We start from the raw sequence: 24,267 nt of genomic DNA on the forward strand, positions 1-24,267 counted from the left end.
CTGTTTGGGTCCTTGGTTGGAGTTGAGGCAAAGGGACAGGTGTTGCATCTCCTGCAGTTGCAGGGGAAAGTACCCGGGGATGGGGTGGTTTGGGTAGGAAGGGTCGAGTGGACCAGGGAGTTACAGAGGGAACGCAGAAAGGGGAGGGGATGGGAAGATGTGGCCAGTGGTGGGGTCCCATTGTAGGTGCCGGAAATGTTGGCGGATGATTTGTTGGATATGCTGGCTGGTGGGGTGGAAGGTGAGAACGAGGGGGATTCTATTCTTGTTACGAATGGGGGGAGGGGGAGCAAGAGCGGAGCTGCGGGATGTAGAAGAAACCCTAGTGAGAGTCTCATCTATAATGGAAGAGGGGATGCCCCGTTTCGTGAAGAATGAGGACATCTCTGATGCCCAGTGTGAAACACCTCATCCCGGGCGCAGATGCGGCTTAGACGGAAGAATTGGGAGTAGGGGATAGACTTTTTGCAGGAGACAGGGTGGGAAGAAGTGTAGTCCAGATAGCTGTGCGAGTCAGTGGGTTTATAGTAGATGTCAGTCACTAGTCTGTCTCCTGGAGGTCCTGCTTTTCAGCATTTTTCCGAGCTCTCTGAAGTCATGCTGCAGAATATCCATCCCCTTCTTTCTTTCTTTGATTACTCTACTCTCCTTTTTAAATAAATTAACATTAGCTACTCTCCAGTCCTCTGGAGCCTCGCCTGTGGTTAAAGATACAAAGATCTTCATCAAGGTCGCTACAATTTCCCCTCTTGCCTCACTCAATTGCCTGGGTAGATCCCATCAGGCCCTGGGGCTTTATCCACCCAACACCATCTCCTTCCTGATCTCAAAAACTGTCCTTGCATATTGACACTTCACACACTGATCTTATTTCCTCCATGCCCTTCATCTTGGTGAACACACATGCCAAGTTCTCATTTGTGAAGATGTACCTGCTGAGACCATGTGTGACCATCCAGTCATTTGATCCTTTAATCTTTAGAGATCAAATAAATATGCACTACAGAAAAGTTAGATGCAAGGTAACTTGAGCACTGGCATAATTCTACTGACCAGAATGTGTTGCAAGACTAAAATTGCACTTTTAGTTCTTCTATAAAATGCAGAATTACAGGAACAGCTTTGTAACTTCCCTTTGGTCCAGTGTGCTATTAGTTTTGCAGAAACAAAAGTGGTTGAGAAAACAAATGATCAGGCTGTGAGTACTAAAAATAGATAAGCTGTCTATACATTTAAAGTTGTAAGAGGAACTTTTAAATCCACGAATATGAGGCACTCATTTTTATATCAAGGTTGGAGAAAATCATCAAATGATTCAAAAACAAAACAAAAATTAGTGGAAAAGTGGAGCCAGCACACGTGTTGAAGCACATAATGTTGGACTAAATTTAGTGTATGTATAAAAAACAAACTGCTGGAGGGACCAAGTGGATCATGCAGCCTCTATGGAGGGACCATGGCACCCACAGAATCTGACAGATCAGCCAAGTTCCTCCAGCTGTTTGTTTTTTATTCAAAATCCAGCATCTGCAATCTTGTCTTCATTGAGTATTTGGATATCAGGAATATAAAATTAATTAATTGTGAAATAATAATTGTAAATATTGGCTATAATACAGAAAAAAACAGTGAACTAGTAGTTTACAAAATAGATGGAGTTTTGAAGTGGGATTAGTTAGGAGACTCACTCCATTGTTGTCTATACTTGGCCTGAATTTAGGAATGTAGATATAGCAGCCCTTCAGCCCAATTACTCACAATCCCAGTAGTAAACTCGGTAGATAGGCAGGTTAGTGGATTCCTCCACAAAATGTCAGTTAACTAGTTCCATAGTTCGCTACTGTGAATCCCTTTTGGTTCACACCTGTCCCTAGCCAACAGTCAGCCTATCAGGGAACCTCCTTGCCTGAGGTCATCTGTTGCCAAACCAGATTTGTCCTGTTTCTTCTGTTTTATTTTTTCTCCCATTCTCCCCCAATCAGTCTGAAGAAGGGTCCAGACCAGAAATGTCATCTATCCATTTTCTCCAGAGATGGTGCCTGACCCACTGAGTCACTCCCAACATTTTGTATCTATCTTTGGTATAAACCAGCACCTGCAGTTCCTTACCACCTGTTGCCCCAAGAGATGATCTCCATGTAACAGAAAAGTCTAAGAAGTTGATTCTATTATGATTTGTGCTGGGATGCATGACGTGAGGAGGGCTCTGACGGGTGTGAACACGAGGAAAGCTGTAGACCCAGATGGTATATCTGGGCGAGTACTAAAGTCTTGTGCTACTCAGCTTGCTTCAGTGCTCACCACAATATTCAACCTCTCCTTGGCCAAGTCCATGGTCCCTGCATGCTTCAAAAAATCCATTATTGTACCGGTGCCAAAGAATGCCTCTCCAGCATGTTTGAATGACCACCGCGGTGGCCCTCACCTCGGTTGTCATGAAATGCTTCGAGAGACTAATCAAGAACCACATCTGTGCCTTCCTTCCTCGCAACATGGACCCACTGCAGTTCGCATACCGTCCGAACAGATCCACGGATGATGCGGTCTCCCAGGTTCTGCACACCGCTCTCTCTCATCTGGACAGCCAGAAGGGGGGCTATGTGAGAATGCTGTTCATTGACTTTAGTTCAGCTTTCAATACCATAGTCCCCACCAAACTTGCTGAAAAGCTGCTGGAACTGGGGCTTAACACTCCTCTGTGTGCCTGGGTCCTGGACTTTCTCACCGCCAGGCCCCAAGTGGTCAGGATGGGGAAACACACATCTAGCCCCCTCACCCTAAACATAAGATCCCCCCAGGGTTGCGTCCTTAGCCCACTACTGTACTCCCTGTACACACATGACTGTGTGGCCAGGGTCAGCTCAAACTCCATCATCAAGTTTGCTGATGACACTGTGGTGGTGGGCCGGATCTCCAACAACGATGAGAAGGCCTACCGGGAGGAGGTGGCTGATCTGGCACTCTGGTGTCGGGACAATAGCCTCCTCTTGAATGTCAAAAAAAACTAAGGAGCCGATTGTGGACTTTAGAAGGGCTCAACATCCAAGGACGTACACGCCACTGGAAATAAATGGGTCTACTGTGGACAGAGTGAGCAGCATTAAATACCTGGGAGTCCACATCAATGAGGATCTGACATGGACAACACACATTGCCGCACTGGTGGGTAATGCAAGGCAGCACCGTTACCACCTCAGACAGCTGCGGAAATTCAGAGTGTCTCTGAGGATCCTTCAATGTTCTACTCTGGGGCTGTAGAGAGCATCCTGTCCGGTAACATCACAGTCTGGTTTGGGAACAGCTCTGCCAAGGACAGGAAGGCCCTGCAGAGTAGTGTGTTCGGCAGAAAGCACCATGGGAACTACACTCGTCCCCCTGCAGGACCTATACATCAGGAGGTGTAGATCAAGACCAAGCAAGATTATGGGGGACCCCTACCTCCCCAGCAACGGACTGTTCCAGCTGCTATGGTCAGGCAAATGCCTCCGCTGTCATGCTGTGAAAACGGAGAGAATGAGACGGAGTTTCTTCCCACAGGCCATCAGGACTGTTAACTATTATAACTCCAGAGACTAATTTTTCTCTGTATTAATTTTAATTTATATGCTGTAATTGTAATTTTTTTTTTCACAATCCGCAGGCAGTGCCACTTTCATTTCACTGCACATCGTGTATGTGTATGTGACAAATAAACTTGACTTGAATAGACAGAAACAGATCCTTCGGCCAACTGATTCTATCATTCCCCTACACATACATTAGGGCCAATTTATAAGACCAATTAACCTAACAATCAATGAGAGGAAACAAGAGCACGCAGTCACAGGGAGAATGTGCAAACTAACACAGACAAAAGACGTTTGGATTAGATCAACGTTGCTGGAACTGTGAGGCAGCAGTCCTATTGAGTGTACCACTATGTTATCCAAAAGAACCAGAGCAACAAAAATAATTAAGTTAATATTAGTGGTTTGAACATGGAATACTCTGCCAAAAGGTTAATACATTTTCAACAGTAACCTTCGAAAAGGTTATGTTTGACTACTTCAAGGCTATGGATAACTAACATGGCAGCGGGTCTAATTGAATTAATCTTCAAACTAGCTGGTGCAGATTCAATGTGTAAAATGATTTTTAATAATGTATTACACAAATGGCCCATTTATGTTTAATTTAGAGATGCAGTGTGGAAACAGGCCCTTCGGCCCACTGAGTCCATGCTGACCAACGATCACCCATACACGTTCCCAAACGCCCAATTTTTTTGGAATATTTATCCTTAATTTGTAGTGGGTGCTTTGCAAATGTAATTGGAAATATGTAACCTCAAGTTCATTTGGATAAAATCAGCTCACCTGCCTAAATTCACCAGTTATCCAGTACTCACATTTAAATTGCTCTTAAATTTTCCAGTGCAGTATGTTTTTGGTGTCTTTGGCAATTGCTCTAACCCAGACTGTCTCAACAAATATAAATTTCTCCTTCCTTATTCTTGCTTTGCAGATTTCACTAGGCAAAGTAAGTTCCCTTATAATCCAGAACCTTGCATAAATTTGCAACTGATGCAACAGGACAAAGTGAACTGCAGAAAAATAGGAATCACAGGCTAACATGGCAAAATTATTTTGATCTCAGTGGAAAAATACAGAGAGAAGTTTCTCATTGTGCATCGAAGTTATCAAAATGCATTGTTGCATGATTCTGTAACATTTATATCACTCCTTTAACATAATAATTGCCATGGATTTCACTGGGGCTTTATCTGGAAAGCATTACACCAAGCCACACTAGTTAAAACTGATATCAAATTATTAAATAACTCAATTTGTGCTTCAATGTAAATATAAACATATCTGTCAGATAAAAGAAATAATTTTATTGGCGCATAAGTACGTCAGGTAAATTTTTATCTCCAACATCAACTTGGATTACCGAACCAAAGAGAACTAAAATTTGAAGAGTACAAAAAAGGAATGAAAGTGTGGAAACAGGACAAGCTTAACTTCTGATAACATTTCTCATAAAATAAAAGGTCCCAATATTCTATAGAAAATTATATAAGCAAGAATGTATTGGGAAAGTGAAATCAAAAGAACGTACTCAGATGTGATCTTAGAAACTGGGTTTCTCCCAAAAAATTACTCAATGCATTAATTCATTAGAGTTAAGATTCCCTTTCTCATGTGAGGTGGCCACATGCCTTTAACAGAAGAGGGGAAACTCGCACATAGCCCTTTCAGAAACAAACGATTTATTAGCACAGTTAAAAGGTAATGCATACACCTTATGTGCCAAGTCTCAGGCAACATCCCAAACAAGCTCTTAAGTACAGTCGGCAGGCTGGACTCTAAAATATTTACGGTAAGACATACATAAAAGTTGCAGTTACAAAAATGCACACCATTTAATTGATTTTAAAAGAACTAGAAAAGAAAAACAAATAGAGAGTGCCAGCTCCTAATCATTAAGAGCACCCAATATACATCACCCTAAATCCCAGAAAAACAGTTTATAAACAACCTAAAGTTTAAATACATAAACCAGATTTTAAACACGTTCTCAAAATGAACCAAGCTTAAATTATGCCCATGTTGTGTTGGCAAAATTAGTGCATGTTAAATGCTTTAGGGCAACCTTTACTACAACACCTCTCAGGTTTATTCCAACATCTTTCAAGTTTACAGTTCACACGCCAGGTGCTTAACATACGAAATGGTTAGTTCTGAATTTAATCAACAGCCATCTAGTTTAATTTATCAGCCATTAGGAAGCTGTTGCAGGATTAACGTCAATTACTATAGATAAAGCTGTTCATCTCTAACACTTTGAATGGATATAAAACAATCACTGTGTAATTTGCAACAGCATTCAAATGCCAATGAAGCCAAGAGCAATGTTGTGCTTTTATATTTTGAAAAGGTCAAACACTGCAGCGCAATCTGCACTTCAAGGTAGTATTTTTGTGTAAAAAAAAAGCCAAGGAGTAGATGTCGCCCATTCCTAAAGGTCTCATTCCAATGATTACACAATACTCAAACTAAACTAAAATCTTTGCAATGTGCCAGTTGTTATAATTTATTTGTAAATTTTTTTGGGTGGGAGAGGATTGGTTGGGAGCAGGAGCGAATGGGAGCATAATTTTCAAGAAGCCTAATTTACAGGCACACTGTGTTTATGAATACATACACACACACACCCATATGAAGTCTATTGGATAAAAAAAAATCACTTAAGCACAACACACTATTACTATTTTGTAAAATAGGAATTAACACTCTTGGTTACACAGTAGAAGTGTGAAAATGTTATTGATTTACTCACAAACAGTCCTTTTCTTAAGGTGCTCTTACACTACAGCAGCGTAGCTTTTATTGAAAAGCTGGTCTCCTTTGTTTGGCTGCATTCAATAGTGTAAACAAACCTGGCCTCTATCTCACCCACTGCACATCACCTCTTGGGATAAAATAAATGATGTAGAAGCATTAATATTGAAACTTGGTGTACAGATGCCACTCACTCACAACCTGAATTAAATGTGTAAACCCTCCTGGCATTCTCTATTCAGAGTGGCTTTTAGTTTTCACTTAGCATTAAGTAGTATTCCCCAGTTCCATGGTTACACACAGGTAATGCAATGACATGCCTTATGTCAAGACTTGGGGATGGCAGGGGTGGGGAAATATTTCACATATTTTGTAAAAACATACTATTAGAAGCAAGTTGTCAGGCAGAGGATTCCATTTGTCAGTAAACAATTTTCTCTTAACTCCCTTTAATGCAGGTCCATCCCCAAGATTCTAGGAGAGAATGTGTGTGCATTTCTTTGAAATAGAATTAGTTACAGAGGTGGAATAGCTAAATCTTTGCAAGATTAAATGGTTTGATATCCAGCGTGGCTTCTCTTTCTTCCGATAAGATAAGCAATCAACACAATCAGCACAAGGCCAGCAAGAGCCGCACCAACTATTATTGGGATCAACATGTCATCTTTATCCATTTGGCATTCTTCAGCTGTGCAAAAGAAAATTAATATTTAGAAATAGATTGCTTAAAACGAGCTTCATGAGTCCAAAAATCCAGCACATATTTTAAACAGACAAAATTTTGGGGTAAAGATATTTTAAACCAAAGCACTCAATTTCATGCCAAACTCTCACCTAAACAGACTTTTGTTTGGATGGATTTTGTTCAGCGCAAATAAACAGTTCTACTATTAGGAACTTTAAAAAGAGTAGAATTAAGCATCCAGCCACTGGAGTCAACTTTCCATTCAATTAGATCATGTCTTATTTCTTAGATCAGATCCATTTTTCCATTCCATTCCAAATGTTTCAATATTTATATCACAATTATTTCACAATTTCAAATGATTCACAGGTAATGAAGTACTCGTAAAAGTATGACTGAAACAAAGTGCTGAAGGGTCTTTGACCCAAAACATTACTGTTTTTTTTTCTACCCATAGAACTGTCTTGCCTACTGAATGTTTCCACCATTTATTGTTTTATTCACAGATTTTTTAGCATCTACATAGCACATAGAAGAGTACAGCACCCTTTGGCCCATAGTGCCAGTATTGAGTATGATGCCAGGTTAAATAAATCTCCTCGACCTACACATGATCCAAATCTTCCATTCCCTGCCTCTTGAATGTCACTGTCGTATCTGCTTCCACCTCTGGTAGCGCGATCCAGGCACCCACTACTGTGTAAAAAAAACGTGCCCTGCACATCTTTAATTTTTGCCCCTCTCACCTTAAAGCTATGCTCTCTACACCTTGACATTTCCACCCTGAGAAAAAGGTTCTGTATACCCTATCTGTACCTCTCAATAGACAATAGGTGCAGGAGTAGGCCATCCGGCCCTTCGAGCCAGCACCGAGTCAGTACTGATCATTCTCAATCAGTACCCCGTTCCTGCCTTCTCCCCATACCCCCTGACTCCGCTATCCTTAAGAGCTCTATCCAGCTCTCTCTTGAATGCATTCAGAGAATTGGCCTCCACTGCCTTCTGAGGCAGAGAATTCCACAGATTCACAACTCTCTGACTGAAAAGGTTTTTCCTCATCTCAGTTCTAAATGGCCTACCCCTTATTCTTAAACTGTGCCCCCTTGTTCTGGACTCCCCCAACATTGGGAACATGTTTCCTGCCTCATAACTGAATATACTTCTATCAGGTTATCCCTCACCATTCAACACTCCAAAGCAAACAATTCATGTTTGTCCAACCTCTCCTTATAGCCAATACCCTTTAATCCAGGCAGCATTCTGGTAAACCGCTTCTGCACCCTCACCAAAGCCTCCATATCCTTCCTGCAAAATCGCAACCCGCACACAATTCTCCAAATGCTGTCTAACCAGTCATATAAAGCTGCAACAAGCCTTCCTGACTTTTACACTCATTGCCCCAACCAATGAAGGCAAGCGTACCATATGCCTTCTTTACCACTTTATCTACTTGTGCGGCAGGTTTTTGATTTTCATTTACTTCAAGTGCAAATATTACTGTAGTTTCAGCATATGGAGCTGACAATCTGCAAAAAATAAGGCCAAACTTTAATGCGATAAATGGCCACATAGTCCATTTTAGTAATACTGAGAAAGGAATAGACATTGAAGAGGATCTGGAGCAATCGTTCCCTATAAATGGTCCCACAAAGGTTAATTTTTCCATCAGAACCAAAACTCGGTTTAATTAAAATCTCATTATTCTGAGTAATAGCTTTCAGGCAAAATTTTGTCATACAATAGAATTTCCAGGATTATTAGCAAACCTACTTTGGACTTTCCCCATTTAAATTCTATTTAGATCTTTTCCTGGATCCTGAATCTCAGGAAAACAGCTTGAAATTCAACAACAAACAGCAATATTTTGAGAATGTATTTGAGTAAAAACTTAAAATGTACTGTTTCAGTTCATTTTCACCATGTAATCCTGGCTTAGTTGGAGTTAAAAACTCTATCCCTCACCCAGGAAGGTCTTAGGCCCTCTGATTCATCAGACATCCAATAAAGATCTCTGTACTAACAATTTCCTCCATCTGGCGGAACGTCCTGGCGCTCAACAACTTCTCTTTTGACTTCTTTCACTTTCTCCAAGTTAAAGTTGTAGCCCCAGCTATCCCCACCCTGCTGTCGGTTGCAGCTTTTTCCAAGTGTACCCAGGCACCATCTTTCTCCGTTACATCGACAATTGCATCAGGGCTGCCTCCTGCACCCATGCAGAACTCTTTGATTTCATTAATTTCACAACCTTCCACCCTGCCCTCAAATTCACCTGGTCTATCTCTCACACCTCTCTCCCCTTTCTCGATCTCACTAATGACATCATGGGACAGACTATCAACTGGTGATGTCGACTATGAAACTACCGACTCCCAGTTATTTAGACTATACTTCTTCCCACCCTGGCCCTTGCAAAGACACCATACCCTACTATCACTTACTTCGTGTCTGCCGCATCTGCTCACAAGAAGCTTTCTATTCCAGGACATCCAATATGTCCTCGATCTTTAGTAAACGTGGTTTCCCACCTGTCGTAGATGAATCTCTCATCCATGTCCCCTCTGTGTCCCGCAATTCTCTTGCTTTCCCTCCCCCCAGACGGGAATAAGGAGATTACTCAGATGGTTCTTACTTTCACCACACTAACATTTGTCCTCTGCCATTTCCATGACTTCCAACGTGATCCCAGCACCAGTCACATCTTCCCATCTCCACCCCTTCCCACCTTCCGCAGAGACCGCTCACACCGCAACTACTTGGTTCACTCATCCCTTCCCACCCAAAACACACCCAACACAGGGACATTGCTCTGCAGTCATTCCGGTGGAGATAGAGGTTCACCTGCACCTCCTCTAACCTTATCTACTGCACCTAGTGGTCCCAATGTGGGCTTCTGTTCATCAGCAAGACCAAGAGTAGACCCAACGACCATTTCGCCGAACACTTGCACTTGATCTGCCAAGGCCTACCAGGTTGCTAAACATTTTCCCTCCCTTCCAATACTGACTTTTCTGTCTTGGGCCTCCTCCATTGCCAGAGTGAGACCACACGCAAACTGGAGGAACACCACCTCATATTCCGCTTGGAGAGCTTAATGAACATTGAATTCAACAATTTTTGGTATCCCCAAACAACCCCCTTGTTCCCCTTCGCCCCCAAACTTCTTCTCACCTTCACCATTCCCCATATCCCACCTGGATTTGCACCTATTTTTTTACCTCCCCCTACATTCCTCCTTCTGGCTTCACAATTTGTAACTCTTCAATCCTTTTATTTCACATCTTTTTTTTCCATCTCTGGCCTTTGTCCAACCATCTGCCTATCAAACCCCGCCTCGCCTGTGTTCACCTATTACCTGTCACACTTTGTCATGCCCTCACTCTTTTTGCTTGCATTCCCTTCCCCCACCAAAAGTAGCCTGATGAAGGGTGTTGACCCAAAACATCACCTATCCAGTTCTTCAGGGATGCTGCCTAACCCGTTGAGTTACTCCAGCACTCTGTCTTTATTTTTCTAGGAACAGTTATACTCAGTATATCTTGTGGGACAAGGGCGTGGACAAGGCACATAATATTACGATAAATAAAACCAACCTTAATTGGAATGTTGCTGATTTAATGCTAGCTGTACGTGTGCCTATCGTCCTCTCAGATAATCACAGAATGTACAAATGAGCGAGAAAACAAGTCTTAAAACAATTATATGCATTGTATCATTGGCGAGGAGATGCAGTTATCTGCCCACCTGACAAACACTTAATTGGAAAAACCCATCCTGCAAAAAAAAAAACTACATACTAATTAAAAACATTTCAGAACATGAACATCAGTGCAGAAGGCAAAGCGTTTGTATGATGTACCATTGAAAATGGGAAGAACTTACCAGTTCCATATTTTGAATTATCCACTTTGAATGGCTGCACATGGAGCTCAAGTACATTGATGGAAAAGTTTGGGGTCACCTGGAGAACCTGTTCAGCTTGGCACATGTAAGATTTGCCCAAAGTTGTCTGTAGGTAGTGCAGACTGGTATTTTCAGCTTTAAATTTGTTTTCTAAATCAAAATACAAAGAACAATGACAATAACGTAACTGATCACATAGCATCAGTAAAATCTTAATTCAAACCATAATAGAATGTTTTAAGTATCAGAAGGAAAAATAGTTAAAAATCAGGGTTCCTCCTGCAGATAGATCTGCTCAAATACCTCAATTCTACGTTTCTAGGGCCTTGAAATTAGTGACCACTAATTATTAACTATCCAGAAAATGAAGATAGCCTCTTTCTATTCATGGTCTAAACCGTGTATAGGTTGCAAATACCTTTGAGATAATGTTGGTCCTTTTCTGCTTTAACAATAAGCAATTCTGGATGTGTCATCAGTTGATTTACAAATAAGATGCATTTTATAAAAGCCATCTTAATATCAGAGGGATTTCATGAAAATATCAGGAACAATTTTATTCAGCAAAATTTAATGACCTAAAACTTGATATACGGTAGGTTTTAAGGAGTGACTCAACAGGAAGAGTAATAAAATTGTTGTAATGCTAGATAATGATCCAGATATCTGTAATCATAGGAGATGGATGAATGAAAACAAAGCACATGAGCAGAATTTCTACTTCCCAAATCATATTAATTCACTTCTCCACTTAAACTGCACTAGCCAACCAGCCAGGTCAAACTAAACCATGTCCTGACTTTATTTAAATGCGTCTATTACAATACTAAATTTACCAATAATTCCCACCTGAGGGGCAACATTTTCATACAGAGGGTTATGGGTTCATGGAACAAGTTGCCAGAGGATGAAGTTGAGGCACTTACAATAACAAAGATATTTGGATAGGTACAGGTAAGGTTTAGAGGGATACTAGACCAAGTGGACCCGTTGGGCCCAAACCTCTCCTGCATTGGTGTAGCACCCTCTCCTCTCCCACTCCCCCCTCCTCTCTCCCCCAAACCCCCTCCCTCATGTCCCCTCCCCTTCTCCTCCCCCCTCCCTCCCTAGGAAATAGATTTAAACTTTAAAATGCAAATATCTTTAAAAATATAACACCAATTTCAATGAAACTTCTTCCATTATCACCAAAGGGATGATGGTGAGTAAGGTGGGCCTAAAATTGTCGCGCTATCGTGTACCGTTTGGCTGTAGTTCAGGAACAAACAAACAAACAAGAGTTTTTGTATATAGATGGGCCAGGCTTAGGCAAATGGGACTAGCTTCGATGGAGCATCTTGGTTGGCATGACAAATTGGGCTGAAGGGCCTAGTTCCACGCTGTGTGACTATGATTTTAGTTAGCAGTGAATTTTACTATCATTTTCTTTGTAAGTGAAGTGGACTCAGTGGAAAGTCAAGAGTTAAGTCAAGAGTGTTTTATTGTCATATGTCCCAAAATGGAACAATGAAATTCTTACTTGCAGCAGCAGAACAAATATGTAAACATAGTACACTGTAAACACAATAAACAAAACAAATTCAGCATATAAAAACAAACAATAATAGTGTAAAGACAAAAACAAAGTCCCCCAAATCTATGTAGTTCGGAGCTTATTTGAAGGTTGTAGTGTTTAATAGCCAGAGGGTTGTTGGGAAGAAGCTGCTCCTGAACGTTACAGTTTTCAGGCTCCTATACCTTCTTCCCAATTGCAGGAGTGAAATGAGAGAGCTGCTAGTGGGTGCTGTGAGTCTTTTGATGATGCTGGCTGCCCTATTAAGGCTGTGTCTCCTGCAGATCCCATCGATTTGAAGTTGTTTTACTCTCTTCACCACCGTCTCTTTGATGGAGACAGGTTTGTACATCCTGGGCCTTCCTTTCAAATAGTTCTTTGGTTTTACTGACGTTGAGTGTAAGGTTGTTGTTCTGGCATAATTCGGTCTGTCGATCGATCTCCCTCCTATATTCATCATCATCCATAATTCCCCAACAATGGTGGTGTCATCAGCAAATATGAAGATGAAACTGGAAATGTGCCTGGCTGCACAGTCATGAGTATAGCGTGAGTAGAGCAGGGGGCTGAGCATGCTACCTTGAGATGCTCCTGCGCTGATGCTTATTGAGGAAGAAATGTTGCTGCCAATTCCTCCTGATCATATTCTGCTGATGAGGTAGTTGAGGATCCAGTTGCAGAGGAATGCGCAGAAACCCAGTTCCGTGAGCTTTGTAACCAGTTTGAGGCTGTAATCTATGAACAACAGCCTGACATATATGTTTTTATTGTCCAAGTGGTCCAGTGCCGAGTAGAGAACCAACGAGATTACATCCTTCATTGGCCTTTTGCGGCGGTCAGCATATTGTAGTGGCTCCTGGTTCTGGTTGAGTTAGGAGTCCATATGTGCCATAACCAACCTCTCAAAGCACTTCATCACCACGGATACTAGTGTCACCAGATGGTAGTCACAGTGTCAAGTCACCTTACCTCTGTTGGGCACTGGGATTAAAGATGCCCTTTAAAGCAGGTGGAATCCTCAGATCTCAGTAAATAGAGGTTGAAGATGCCAGCAAAAGTTCCAGCCAGTTGGTCTGCACAGGTTTTAAGAATGCAACCAAGTATACCATCAGTTCCAGACACTTTCACACGGTTCACCCATCTAAAGGATCTTCTGACATCAGCCTCTGTGATTGAGATTGTAATACCATTGGGTGCTATGGAATGCTTTATCAGTATTCTCCCTATCAAAGTAGACATAAGAAGACATAAGACCCAGAAGAAGGGTCTTGATCCGAAACGTCACCTATCCTTCTCTCCAGAGATGCTGCCAGACCCACTGAGTTACTCCAGCATTTTGTGTCTATCTTCTCCCTATCAAAGCCTGCATAGAAAGTATTGAGCTCGTCTGGGAGTGATGCTATCGCCTGAACTGCCCCCTGATTTCGCATTGTAGGAAGTGATGGCATGCAAGCCCTCAGATTAAAGTGAAAGCCACTCTGGAGTGCAGCTACTCAATCATCCTGAACCCTGGCACCAGAGAGGCACCACCTTGAATCTCAACTGCTGCCACAAAATCTCCTGCCTGCACCACTAACTAAAAAGTCATCTACCACTATGGTTCTGCCTGATGTTACCCTTCCCTGATGAGTCTTAGAGCCAGGCAGTACCACAGCCCTGTCTGGTATTGCTGAATACAGAGCGGAGGTGCAGAACCTGGCGGACTGGTGCTCTGATAACAACCTGTCCCTAAATACCACCAAGACCAAGGAGCTAATCATCAACTTCCGTAGGTCACATAACGGGGAATACGCCCCGATCTTTATCAACGGGGACAGAGTGGAGAGAGTGTCCAGCTTCAAGTTTCTGGGCACTCACATTTCGGAGGACCTAACATGGTCCAATAACACTGCTGCGCTGGTCAAGAAGGCACAGCAACGACTGTTCTACCTAAGAACACTGAAGAAGTCTGGTCTACCCCAACAGCTGCTGACAACATTCTACCGCTGCACCATAGAGAGCATCCTAATACATGGCATCCCTGTGTGGTACCTCAGCTGCAAGGAGGCAGAAAGGAAAGCTCTTCAACGGGTAGTCCATAGAGCTCAGAGGACCATCGGAACACAGCTACCAGCCTTGGAGGGCATCTACAACACACGATGCCTCAGAAAAGCTCTCATTCTCTGAGATGGCTATCCAACTGCAGCTCCAGTTTCCTAACACAGTCTTTATGATGCTACACCTGGACACAATTTCCACAGGTATAGTCATCAGGGACAACAGCAGTTTGCTTGACTTCCCACATTCCTGCTTTGACTGCAGATTGGAATGTGTTCAGGGAAGCAACCACACTGTGGAATATACAGACACTGTGACATCATATGTCAGCTTTTGTGAGGACAATTGCATTCCCATTAGATTCAAGATTCAAGAACCCGGATCAGGTTCAACAATGACAAGCCCTGGTTTACAGCAGAACTTAAGACAGCTCTGCCAGTCTAAAGATGAGGCCTACAGAAGCGGGGATGCAGACCTCTACAGGCAGGCCCAAGTACAAGCTGAGAAGAGGAATCAGAGCTGCCAAGGAAAAGTGAGGTGCAAGATCTCAGCTAATGACTCTTCTTCAGCATGGAAATGCTTGCAAGAAATCACCAGCTACAAGAGGAAAACCTCCCGCTCCTTGGACAATCGCCAGCTGACCAACGAACTGAACAAGTTCTACTGCAGGTTCGATAGTCAGAAATATAACCCCCAATCACCACTTCACATCCACTTACAGCCCGACTCGAGTCTGCAAAGACTGGACCCTTCCCCATCCACTCCTTCCCAATCACCACTTCACACCTACTTACAACCTGACTCCAGTCTGCAAAGACTGGGCCCTCGTCCACCACCCACCCCCTCCTTGCTGCCCAACATCAGTCTGGCCACTTCTTCTTCACTAATAATAGCAATTGAGGAGGTGGAAAAGCTATTCAGGAGACAAAAAAGCCGGAAATCTCTAGGACCGGACAATGTTTCCCCCTCTACCCTCAAGCTCTGTGCAGAACAACAGGCACCAGTCTACACAGACATTTTCAATCGGCCCCTGCAAACCTGCATTGTCCTTGCCTGCTTCAAAGTCTCCACTATTGTTCCTGTGCCCAAAAAGCCAAGGATTACTGGTCTTAATGACTGCATGCATGTCACACAGGCCTCTGTAATCATGAAGATCCTTGAAAGACTTGTGCTGGCCCACCTGAAAAATATCACAAACCCCCTTCTGTTTGCATACCGGGCCAAAAGATCAGTGAATTATGCAGTCATCCCAGGCTTGCACTTCACCCTCCAAGCATGACATCTGGAAGCTGCAGCGCATTGTTCGATCAGCCGAGAAGGTTGTTGGCTGCAACCTTCCCCCCACCTCCACCCCCTATCGACGAACTGTACACTGCAAGGGCCAGGAAGTGAGTGGGTAAGATCATCTCTGACCCCTCTCACCCTGGCCACAAACTCTTTGAAGCACTTCCCACAGCAAGGCGACTCCGCACTGTCAAAGCCACCACAGCCAGACATAAAAACAGCTTTTTTCTATAAGCAATAGCTCTACTCAACAGCCACAAGTCTGTAGCCTCCTTTTGCTCTGGTATTTTATTTCATTCGTCACATGTTTAAATTATGTTTTATTTTTAATTGTCTACTGTATACCGTGTTGTTACTTGCGAGCAAAGCACCAAGGCAAAATCCTTGTATGTATACATACTTGGCTAATAAAATTGATTTCTCATGCCCAAACGTGGTTTAAACAAAGTGCATTTCAACATTTGAATATCCATTGAATTTACGTATAAAGTCTTGGATGGAATTTTGTGGACCCCATCAACAAAAAACCTGGACTTAACGTTACCAAAGGCAATTTTGCAATCAAATCATGTACAATTATGGACATAAAACATTTAATGAACCAGTATACTGTTCCCCTTCAGTTTCTGAACAGAAAGTTTGCCAAACTCTTTTCACACTTCCAAACTCTTTTCATACTTTTAACTTTTTCATAAAGAGGGTGGTGGGTATATGGAGTGAGCTGCTAGAGGAATTACGTGAAGCAGGTTCAATAAAAACAATTAAAAGACATTTGGACAGGTACATGAATAGGAAAGGTTTCGAGGGGCATGGACCAAACACAGGCAGGTAGGACTAGGAGTAGATGGGGCATCTAGGTTGACATGGGCAGGGCCTAAGGGCCCATTTCCATGCTGTATGACTATGACTCTAACTAAGGTTACTTGAAAGAAAGCCCTAGGAAAAGTGCAAAAGCTTTACTCGATTGCCTTATTTAAAAATAGATTTGAATTTAGAATTATAAAAAGACTACAATTTCAAACAGAAAAATTAACATTTCTAAATGTCAGAGTCATATAGTACAACACCGAAACAGGCCCTTCGGCCCAACTCCTCCATACTGACCAAGCTAGTCCTGTTTGTCTGCATCTGGCCCATATCCCTCCAAACCTTTCCTCTCCATATCACTGTCCAAATAGCTTTTAAATGTTGTTTTGCACCTGCCTCAACTATTTCCTCTGGCAGCTCATTCCATATAGAATATTCCCCTCATGATTTTATACACTGCTATAATATCACCTCAGCCTCCTGCCCTCCAAGGAAGAAAGTCCTGGCCTGCCCAACCTCTCCATATAGCTTAGGCCCTCGAGTCCTGGCAACATTATCATAAATCTTCTCTGGACTCTTTCCAATTTAATGCCATCTTTTCTATAGGAAGGTATCCAAAACTGAGCACAAGACTCCAAATGCAGCCCAAATTGATGCACAAATCAAGTATAACACCCCAACTGCCAAACTCTATCCCTAAGCTATGCAGGCCAGTAAGCCAAAAGTTTTCTGCATCACCTTCACTGTGAAGTCACTTTCAGGGAACTACGTACATGTATTCCTTGGTCTTTCTTCTCCACAACATTCCCCAAGACCTACAGTCCCTTTGCAGTAGTCAAACTGCAGGACTCTTCAAGTGAAAAGAGTATTCTCAACAACATTATCTTTTGTAAAATTAATGGAACTCTTAATAATTTATTACTGTGAAAATTATTTACAAGAAAATTGTTGTTGATTTAATCTTGCTTTCCATGAGACTGCCTATTTCAAATATATGTCGTATGTGTATCTTTATTGATCCAAATAATAGTTCACAACTAAACTTTATGGTGTCGTTTTTAAAAGCTGAAACTTACCTGGAGACGGAACGCTTGTGGAGATCAAGATCCCTTCCAGATAAAAATTGTTGAAAGTAATGTTCTGAATAAAGAGATACCAACATTTTATAATACAAGCCGAATTTATACACGCAGTCAGATTTGAGTAACAAGAGTATTTCTTTAAGGCCAGTGACATTATTCTGAAAAGGCACTTTAGAAGACCCAGTCTGTTAACAGACTTACTGAATTTGAGTTTAGGGTGTTAAATATATTAACCATTTTTTGTTGAGAAATCCAAAACATAAATTACAACAGGGAAGCAGAAGCAGGTCTAGTCCGTTGAATGACCTTTATGCTCAGTTACTCTTCAAATAATCCCATGGATGCATAACATATAGCTCTGGACAACAGCTGGTCTGTAGGTTGGATCAGTCAGCCAGCCTGCACTCACTGTCCTAGCAAGCTGAGTCCTCCCAGGGTTTGGAGCCAGAGTCAAGAACCAGGACTGTATCTGGGTTCACAAGGAGCTACACATTGCTCGTACACCAGGTCTGTCCGACCACAACATGGCACAAGTGGGAAAAGGTTATTATAAAACTGGTATAGTTTTGGCAGATGTGATTTCTGGCTGCATAAAACTGGGGTGGAGACAATTGTCACTATATAACAACCAGGATTACTGTCCTGGGCCTCCCCCATGGCCAGACTGAGGCCACTCACAACCTGGAGGAACATCACCTCACATTCAGTTTGGTAACATGGTATGAACATTGAAAACTTTAGGTAATCTCGACAAAACACCCCTCCTCCCCTTTCTCACTACAACCCACAACCCCTCCTTTCCACAGCCCTGGCTGACCTTGTGCACATCTCTCTCCCCTCCTCCCCCTCCATTCCTACACACTTGCACCACGTCAATCCTCTAGCTACACAATTCGCACCTCTCTACTTTTTTGCCTCACACCTGGTCTCACAGGGTGGCAGAGTCATGCAGCGGTAGAGTTGCTGCCTTATCGCATCAGAGACAGGAGTTCGATCCTGACTATGTGTGCTTTACGGAGTTTGTATTCTCCGTGACCTTGTGGGTTTTTTCCAGTGCTCTAATTTCCTCCCATAGTCCAAAGCCATGCAGGTTTGTAGGTTAATTGGCTTCTCTAAATAGTCCCTATTGTGTAGGATAGAAGCAGCATATGGGCGATTGTTTGTCGGCGCGGAAACTGTGGTCCGAAGTGCCTGTTTCCAAGCTGTATTTCTAAACTAATCATTTCATCTCTGGCCTTTGTCAAAAACCTGCTCGTCTGGGTTCACCTATGACCTGCCATTCTTTTTCTTGTCCCTCCACTCTTCTAGCTATCTTTCCCTCTATCCCTGCAATCAATCTGAGGAATCCCTTACCCCATCTGTTGGGATGCAGAGGGGGTAAAAGTCAGAATGAAGACAATGGCACCAATCACTTATTAATTCAATTTGTAATTGCTGGAGAAAAGTGGTTACATCTGAAATTTGGGCCTGACCCAAAGCGTCACCTATCTATGTTCTCCAGGGATGCTGCCTGACCCCGTTATTCCAACATTTTGTGTCTTTCCGTCATAAACCAGTACCTGCAGTTTTTACATTCTAAACCAGAATGACAGCACTGGTGTAGAAGAATGAAAAGACATACAAGAGATAGGACAAATAGGCCAACAAAGGGTAGCCAGCACAGCCGAATGCTGCCAAGTGGAATAATACCTATGACATACATGTTTAGATTACAAATATCAGTATATGTTTATGATTAGGTTGAAAAAAACAATTCCTGGGAGGATCCTTCAAGTGGCATGATTTTAAATCTGGCCACTTGCATTTGGTGTAACAGAACTCCTGTATCTCCAATCATCATGGAGAATAGAGACATCAGTGGAAGTGATTCACAAAGATTTTGAAAAGATGATGAGGCTTAGGGGTGATGGGGGAAATTGGTGGTCAAAATGAAGATGAAGGCATGGTAGAGGTTTGCAGTGGTGTGCGACCAAAGAGAGGATTGAAATCTTTGGTGTTGGGATGCAGAGGGGGTAAAAGTCAGAATGAAGACAATGGCACCAATCACTTATTAATTCAATTTGTAATTGCTGGAGAAAAGTGGTTACATCTGAAATTTGTTTTCATTTCCATATTATTTTACTATATAACTAAAGACCAAAAAAATCCTCAAATACTGAACAAGGGATATGTAAATGTGGAACTAGGTGATTACAACAATTTACAATAATAATAATAATTTGAAAAGTTGTACTTTGTCACCTGCCAGATTATTCAAAATACTATTTATATTTGGTCTGAAGAAGGGTCTCGACCCGAAACGTCACCCACTCTTTTCTCCAGAGATGCTGCTAGTCCTCTTGAGTAATTCCACTGTTTTGTGTCGATCTTCGGTGAAATCTGCAGTTCTTTCCTACTCATTTATATTTATCCACTGATCCATTGGATTTTGTGTCTTGAGTGATTACAGATCAGATTACTGCGCGGGTTCCCATTCTCATTTAGATTTCAGGTGTAAAACAATACATTAGGGAGAAAGTACCTTATTTCTGATTCTTTTTTAATAAATTCTAGTGTCTCACCAATGTGCTTTACTCAAAAGTCGAGCAAGTTAAGAGTATAATGAAAGGGCCTTTTTTAAAAGAAAGCATTCAGCTAAAACATGCAAAATTCATGTACAAATACATTTAATACACTTAACTCACCACAACAAACTGAAAAGTCAGAATGGTCCAATTATCTGTTAATTGAAGGGATGCATGATCACTGCTACAGTTTCCACTAACATTTACTAGGTGGGGATTAATGTTAAAAACTTTTGTTGTTATCTGCAAAACAAAAATCAGCATTCCATGTTGAAACATTATTTCTAAAATAACAAACTACATATTGCAAGTGTTTAAACTTAAAATGTCAGTGGATACATCTACAAATTGTGTGAAAATAAGTTCTAAACATTTCTGATATCTGTTGAGAATCATTGCTTGATTGTTTCTGAATTAATGTTATTTAAATTTTCAGCAAAATAAAAAGGAATCAGAAAGGCAAGTTTTCAGCCTCAAGGTAACGTTGAAGGACTGCAACAACCAGATTCACATTCTATACTAATAGAAACATAGAAAATAGGTGCAGGTGTAGGCCATTCGGCCCTTCGAGCCTGCACCGCCATTCAATATGATCATGGCTGATCATCCAACTCAGTATCACGTACCTGCCTTCTCTCCATACCCCCTGATCCCTTTAGCCACAAGGGCCACATCTAACTCCCTCTTAAATATAGCCAATGAACTGGCCCCAACTACCTTCTGTGGCAGAGAATTCCACAGATTCACCACTCTCTGTGTGAAAATTCACCACTCTCTGTGTGAAAATTCACCACTCTCTGTGTGAAATGATGGGCCGAAGAGCCTGTTTGCTTGTTGGCATATCTCCGATGAGTCTATTCCACGATTTTTCAGAAATAACTGTCTTATGTGTGCAGAATTTAAACATTTTTAAGAATCATTCATCTCCTTTGTTAGAGCATGTACATATAACACACAACAGTATAATATAAGAACTGGCCCATTGGCTAACAATCTAGGAATCCTGTCACACTGTGACACAGCTTATGCTGTACCTTCAAATAATGAAGGTTAGTCACTTTGATTTCCTTTGCCAAGTGTTTTTGAGTCCTGTGGCAATTTCTTATACTGAAGCAGTAATTTTGAAGCTGGATATATGGGCTAGGAGTCAGAGAACAATAGCTTTCTGAGGAGGCAGTGTATCCTTTGACATGTTTCTGCTGCAATGTAAGTGTGTGAATTCTAAAGCTGACAAAAAATATTAAAGTGGTACCACAGCTAAACAATTTTTCTATTATTTTCATTTAGTCACTGGCAAGGATCGTGACACCATGAAGAATTACATCCAAAGTTCACATGATATTCTAGTGTCTGCACTGTATAATATTGACCCCCTGCTTGACCAAATGATTGCATCCCATCTTTTGACCCATGAGAATTACTGTGAAATTCGAACTGAGAAGATTCCACCGCAAAAGGCTAGAAAGCTCCTTGAGATTGTGCAGCTTCAAATGAGTGACAGCGATGTATGGTAGTTTGTGGAATGCCTGAAGAAATGTAAACACCATTACCCCCGTCTGAAAAATTGGCTTGCAGAGGACATTGGCAAGTTTTCAAATGTTGCAAACAAAATACCATTTTTAATTTCTGTACAACAGCACACATTGAAAAGCACAGAAGGTATGTTAAATTTGTACATATTCTTGGAATGTGCAAAATTCTGGTCTCTGGTACAAAAAGGACAATTTTCTTCAGCCTCCAATGCAATCCTTAGGGCTTAAGGGTCTAGATCTTTGGGTTTTGAGGTTGCCGATTTGGCGAATATGGGATCTGCAGACTCTGCGATTGGTAGACAGGAGGTCCTAGATATGGTTAGTAGATGGGTTTTTTGGTAAGTTCTGCGTTACTTTTTTTTTGCTGGACTCTGTGTGTTCACAACAAATATATATTATTTCACTGCCTTCTTGGTTGTTGCGTCTCCATTTTGAGTAGTTTCAATGACACCCAGGTCTCGCTGCACTTCCCCCTTACCTAACCTGACACCATTGAGATAATAATCTGCCTCCTTGTTTTTGTCGCCAAAGTGGATAACCTCACATTTATTTATATTATACTGCATCTGCCACGCATCTGCCCACTCACTCAACATGTCCAGGTCACCCTGCAACCTCCTAACATCCTCTTCGCTGTTCACACTGCCACCCAGCTTTGTGTCATCCACAAACTTGCTAGTGTCATTTCTAATTCCTTCATACAAATCATTAATATGTATGGTAAACAGTTGCGGCCCCAACACCAAGCCTTGCAACTGTGTGAGGAGACTGGAGCATTCAGAGAAAAACCATGCAGTCACAGAAAGAACATACAAAACACCAGTGCAGACAGCACTTGTGGTCAGGATTGATCCTGGGTCACTGGTGCTATAAGGCAGCAGCTCACCGCTATGGCAATGCGCCGCCCAGGTATGGGAGGTCATGTTTTACAAATCTGATTGAGTTTTTTGAAGAATGTTCCAATTGGCAACATTTGCTTGTGGACACAAATGAAGGAACCAACTTTCAGACAGACCAAAATGCATCTTTCAGCAAGTTGATCGCCCAGCAATGTTTACATTTGGCTCAGTTTGAAATTTTTGTACAAATATTTTAAAAAGCACGTTATCTAAATGGTGAGAGATTCCAGAGCTCCAAGATGCAGATAGATCTTGTTGATCTAGAACACGATTTGCTAAAATTTGGTGTGTGGATACAGAATGCAATTATGAAAACTAACAATGTTATTTGTTAATTTTATTGGAATTGAATCCAAAAATGGAAAAGTAATGCTTCAGTTATTGGGTAGCAGGTCCAGTATTTAAAGGGCATAAATATGCTTGTGCCAATCAGGTATCTTTGTCTTGGATATGTTGAGCTTCTTATATGTTGTTAGACTTTCAACCATCTTGGCAAGTGAAGTTTTCAATCAGACCCTTGCCTTGTTGATTGTATATTGAGTCTAAGACATCAGAATTTGTTGAAGGAACCAAGCCTCATTAGCTTTTGTAACCATTGTACAATTGCTGGCTTCCCCAGCCTTGTTATTCTAAGGACATGGAGTCATGGTCAGTGTCATACTGTGTGGAAACAGACCCCTAAGCCTAACTTGCCCACACCCACCAACATGTCCCATCTACATTAGTCCTACCTGCTTGCATTTGGCCCACATCCCTCTAAATCTATCTTATCCGTGTCCCTGTTTCTTAAATATTGTGATAGGACCTGCCTCAACTACCTCCTCTGAAAACTTGTTCCATACACCCACCACCCTTTGTATAAAAATGTTTCGCCTCAGGTTCCTATTAAATCCCCCCCCCCTCACTTTGAACCCATGTCCGATTCTTGATTTCCCTTCTCTGGGCAAGAGACTCGGTGCGTTTTCCCAATCTATTCCTCTCATGATTTCCAACACCTCTAGATCATCCCTCATCCTCCTGCACTCCAAAGAAGAGTCCTAACTTGCTCAACCTTGCCCTATAGGTTATATCGCATGCAGACCTCCCAACATTTGATTTTACAAATTATTTTTCAGAAAAAAAGCCATTTATTTTAAAGAACAAACGCGATTTTCCCATGTCACGATGGGAACCCAACAAGGAATGGCCTAGTATATGTGTGCATATATATATATAAAACTAAAACTGTCTGTTTGTTTGTGTGTATATTAATATATTTGTGGCAGGACACAGCCAAAACGGTACACGATAGCGCAACAAATCTAGGCCTACCTTACTCACCATTGGCCTGGGGTTGGAATAAATGTTATATATATTTTTTTAAATCACTTTTTAATCTTTCAAAATCTAATTTTAAAGTTTAAAAAAATCTTTTTTTTCCCCTTTAGCCGTCACCCGTTTATGACGTCACAATGGGAAGTCAGAGTCCGCGTCTGCCCAGTTGGGACCATTCGCTGTCACCCGCAATCCCACCGCACACACACACACAGGGTAATAATTAAAATAATGATGATATAATATAATAATAATACTTAAAATATAATAATGTAAGAATATAAAATG

At 41.7% G+C, this 24,267-nt stretch overlaps 1 protein-coding gene across 1 annotated transcript in view; it reads right to left on the reverse strand.

Annotated features, from left to right (window-relative positions):
- Positions 1-4,854: 4,854 nt before the first annotated feature.
- The window catches only part of lamp1a (lysosomal associated membrane protein 1a), a 40,858-nt gene continuing 21,445 nt past the window's right edge, over positions 4,855-24,267 (reverse strand). Inside the window, exons 6-9 of the mRNA XM_078409283.1 lie at positions 20,355-20,477; positions 17,665-17,728; positions 10,888-11,058; positions 4,855-7,011 (exon numbers count right to left, since the gene is read on the reverse strand). Of these exons, the coding sequence (XP_078265409.1) occupies positions 6,872-7,011; positions 10,888-11,058; positions 17,665-17,728; positions 20,355-20,477 (498 nt within the window). The 3' untranslated portion in view covers positions 4,855-6,871. The remainder of the gene's footprint in view (positions 7,012-10,887; positions 11,059-17,664; positions 17,729-20,354; positions 20,478-24,267) is intronic.

This window comes from Rhinoraja longicauda, chromosome 12 (genome assembly GCF_053455715.1).
Source record: "Rhinoraja longicauda isolate Sanriku21f chromosome 12, sRhiLon1.1, whole genome shotgun sequence".
Taxonomy (NCBI): Eukaryota; Metazoa; Chordata; class Chondrichthyes; order Rajiformes; family Arhynchobatidae; genus Rhinoraja; species Rhinoraja longicauda.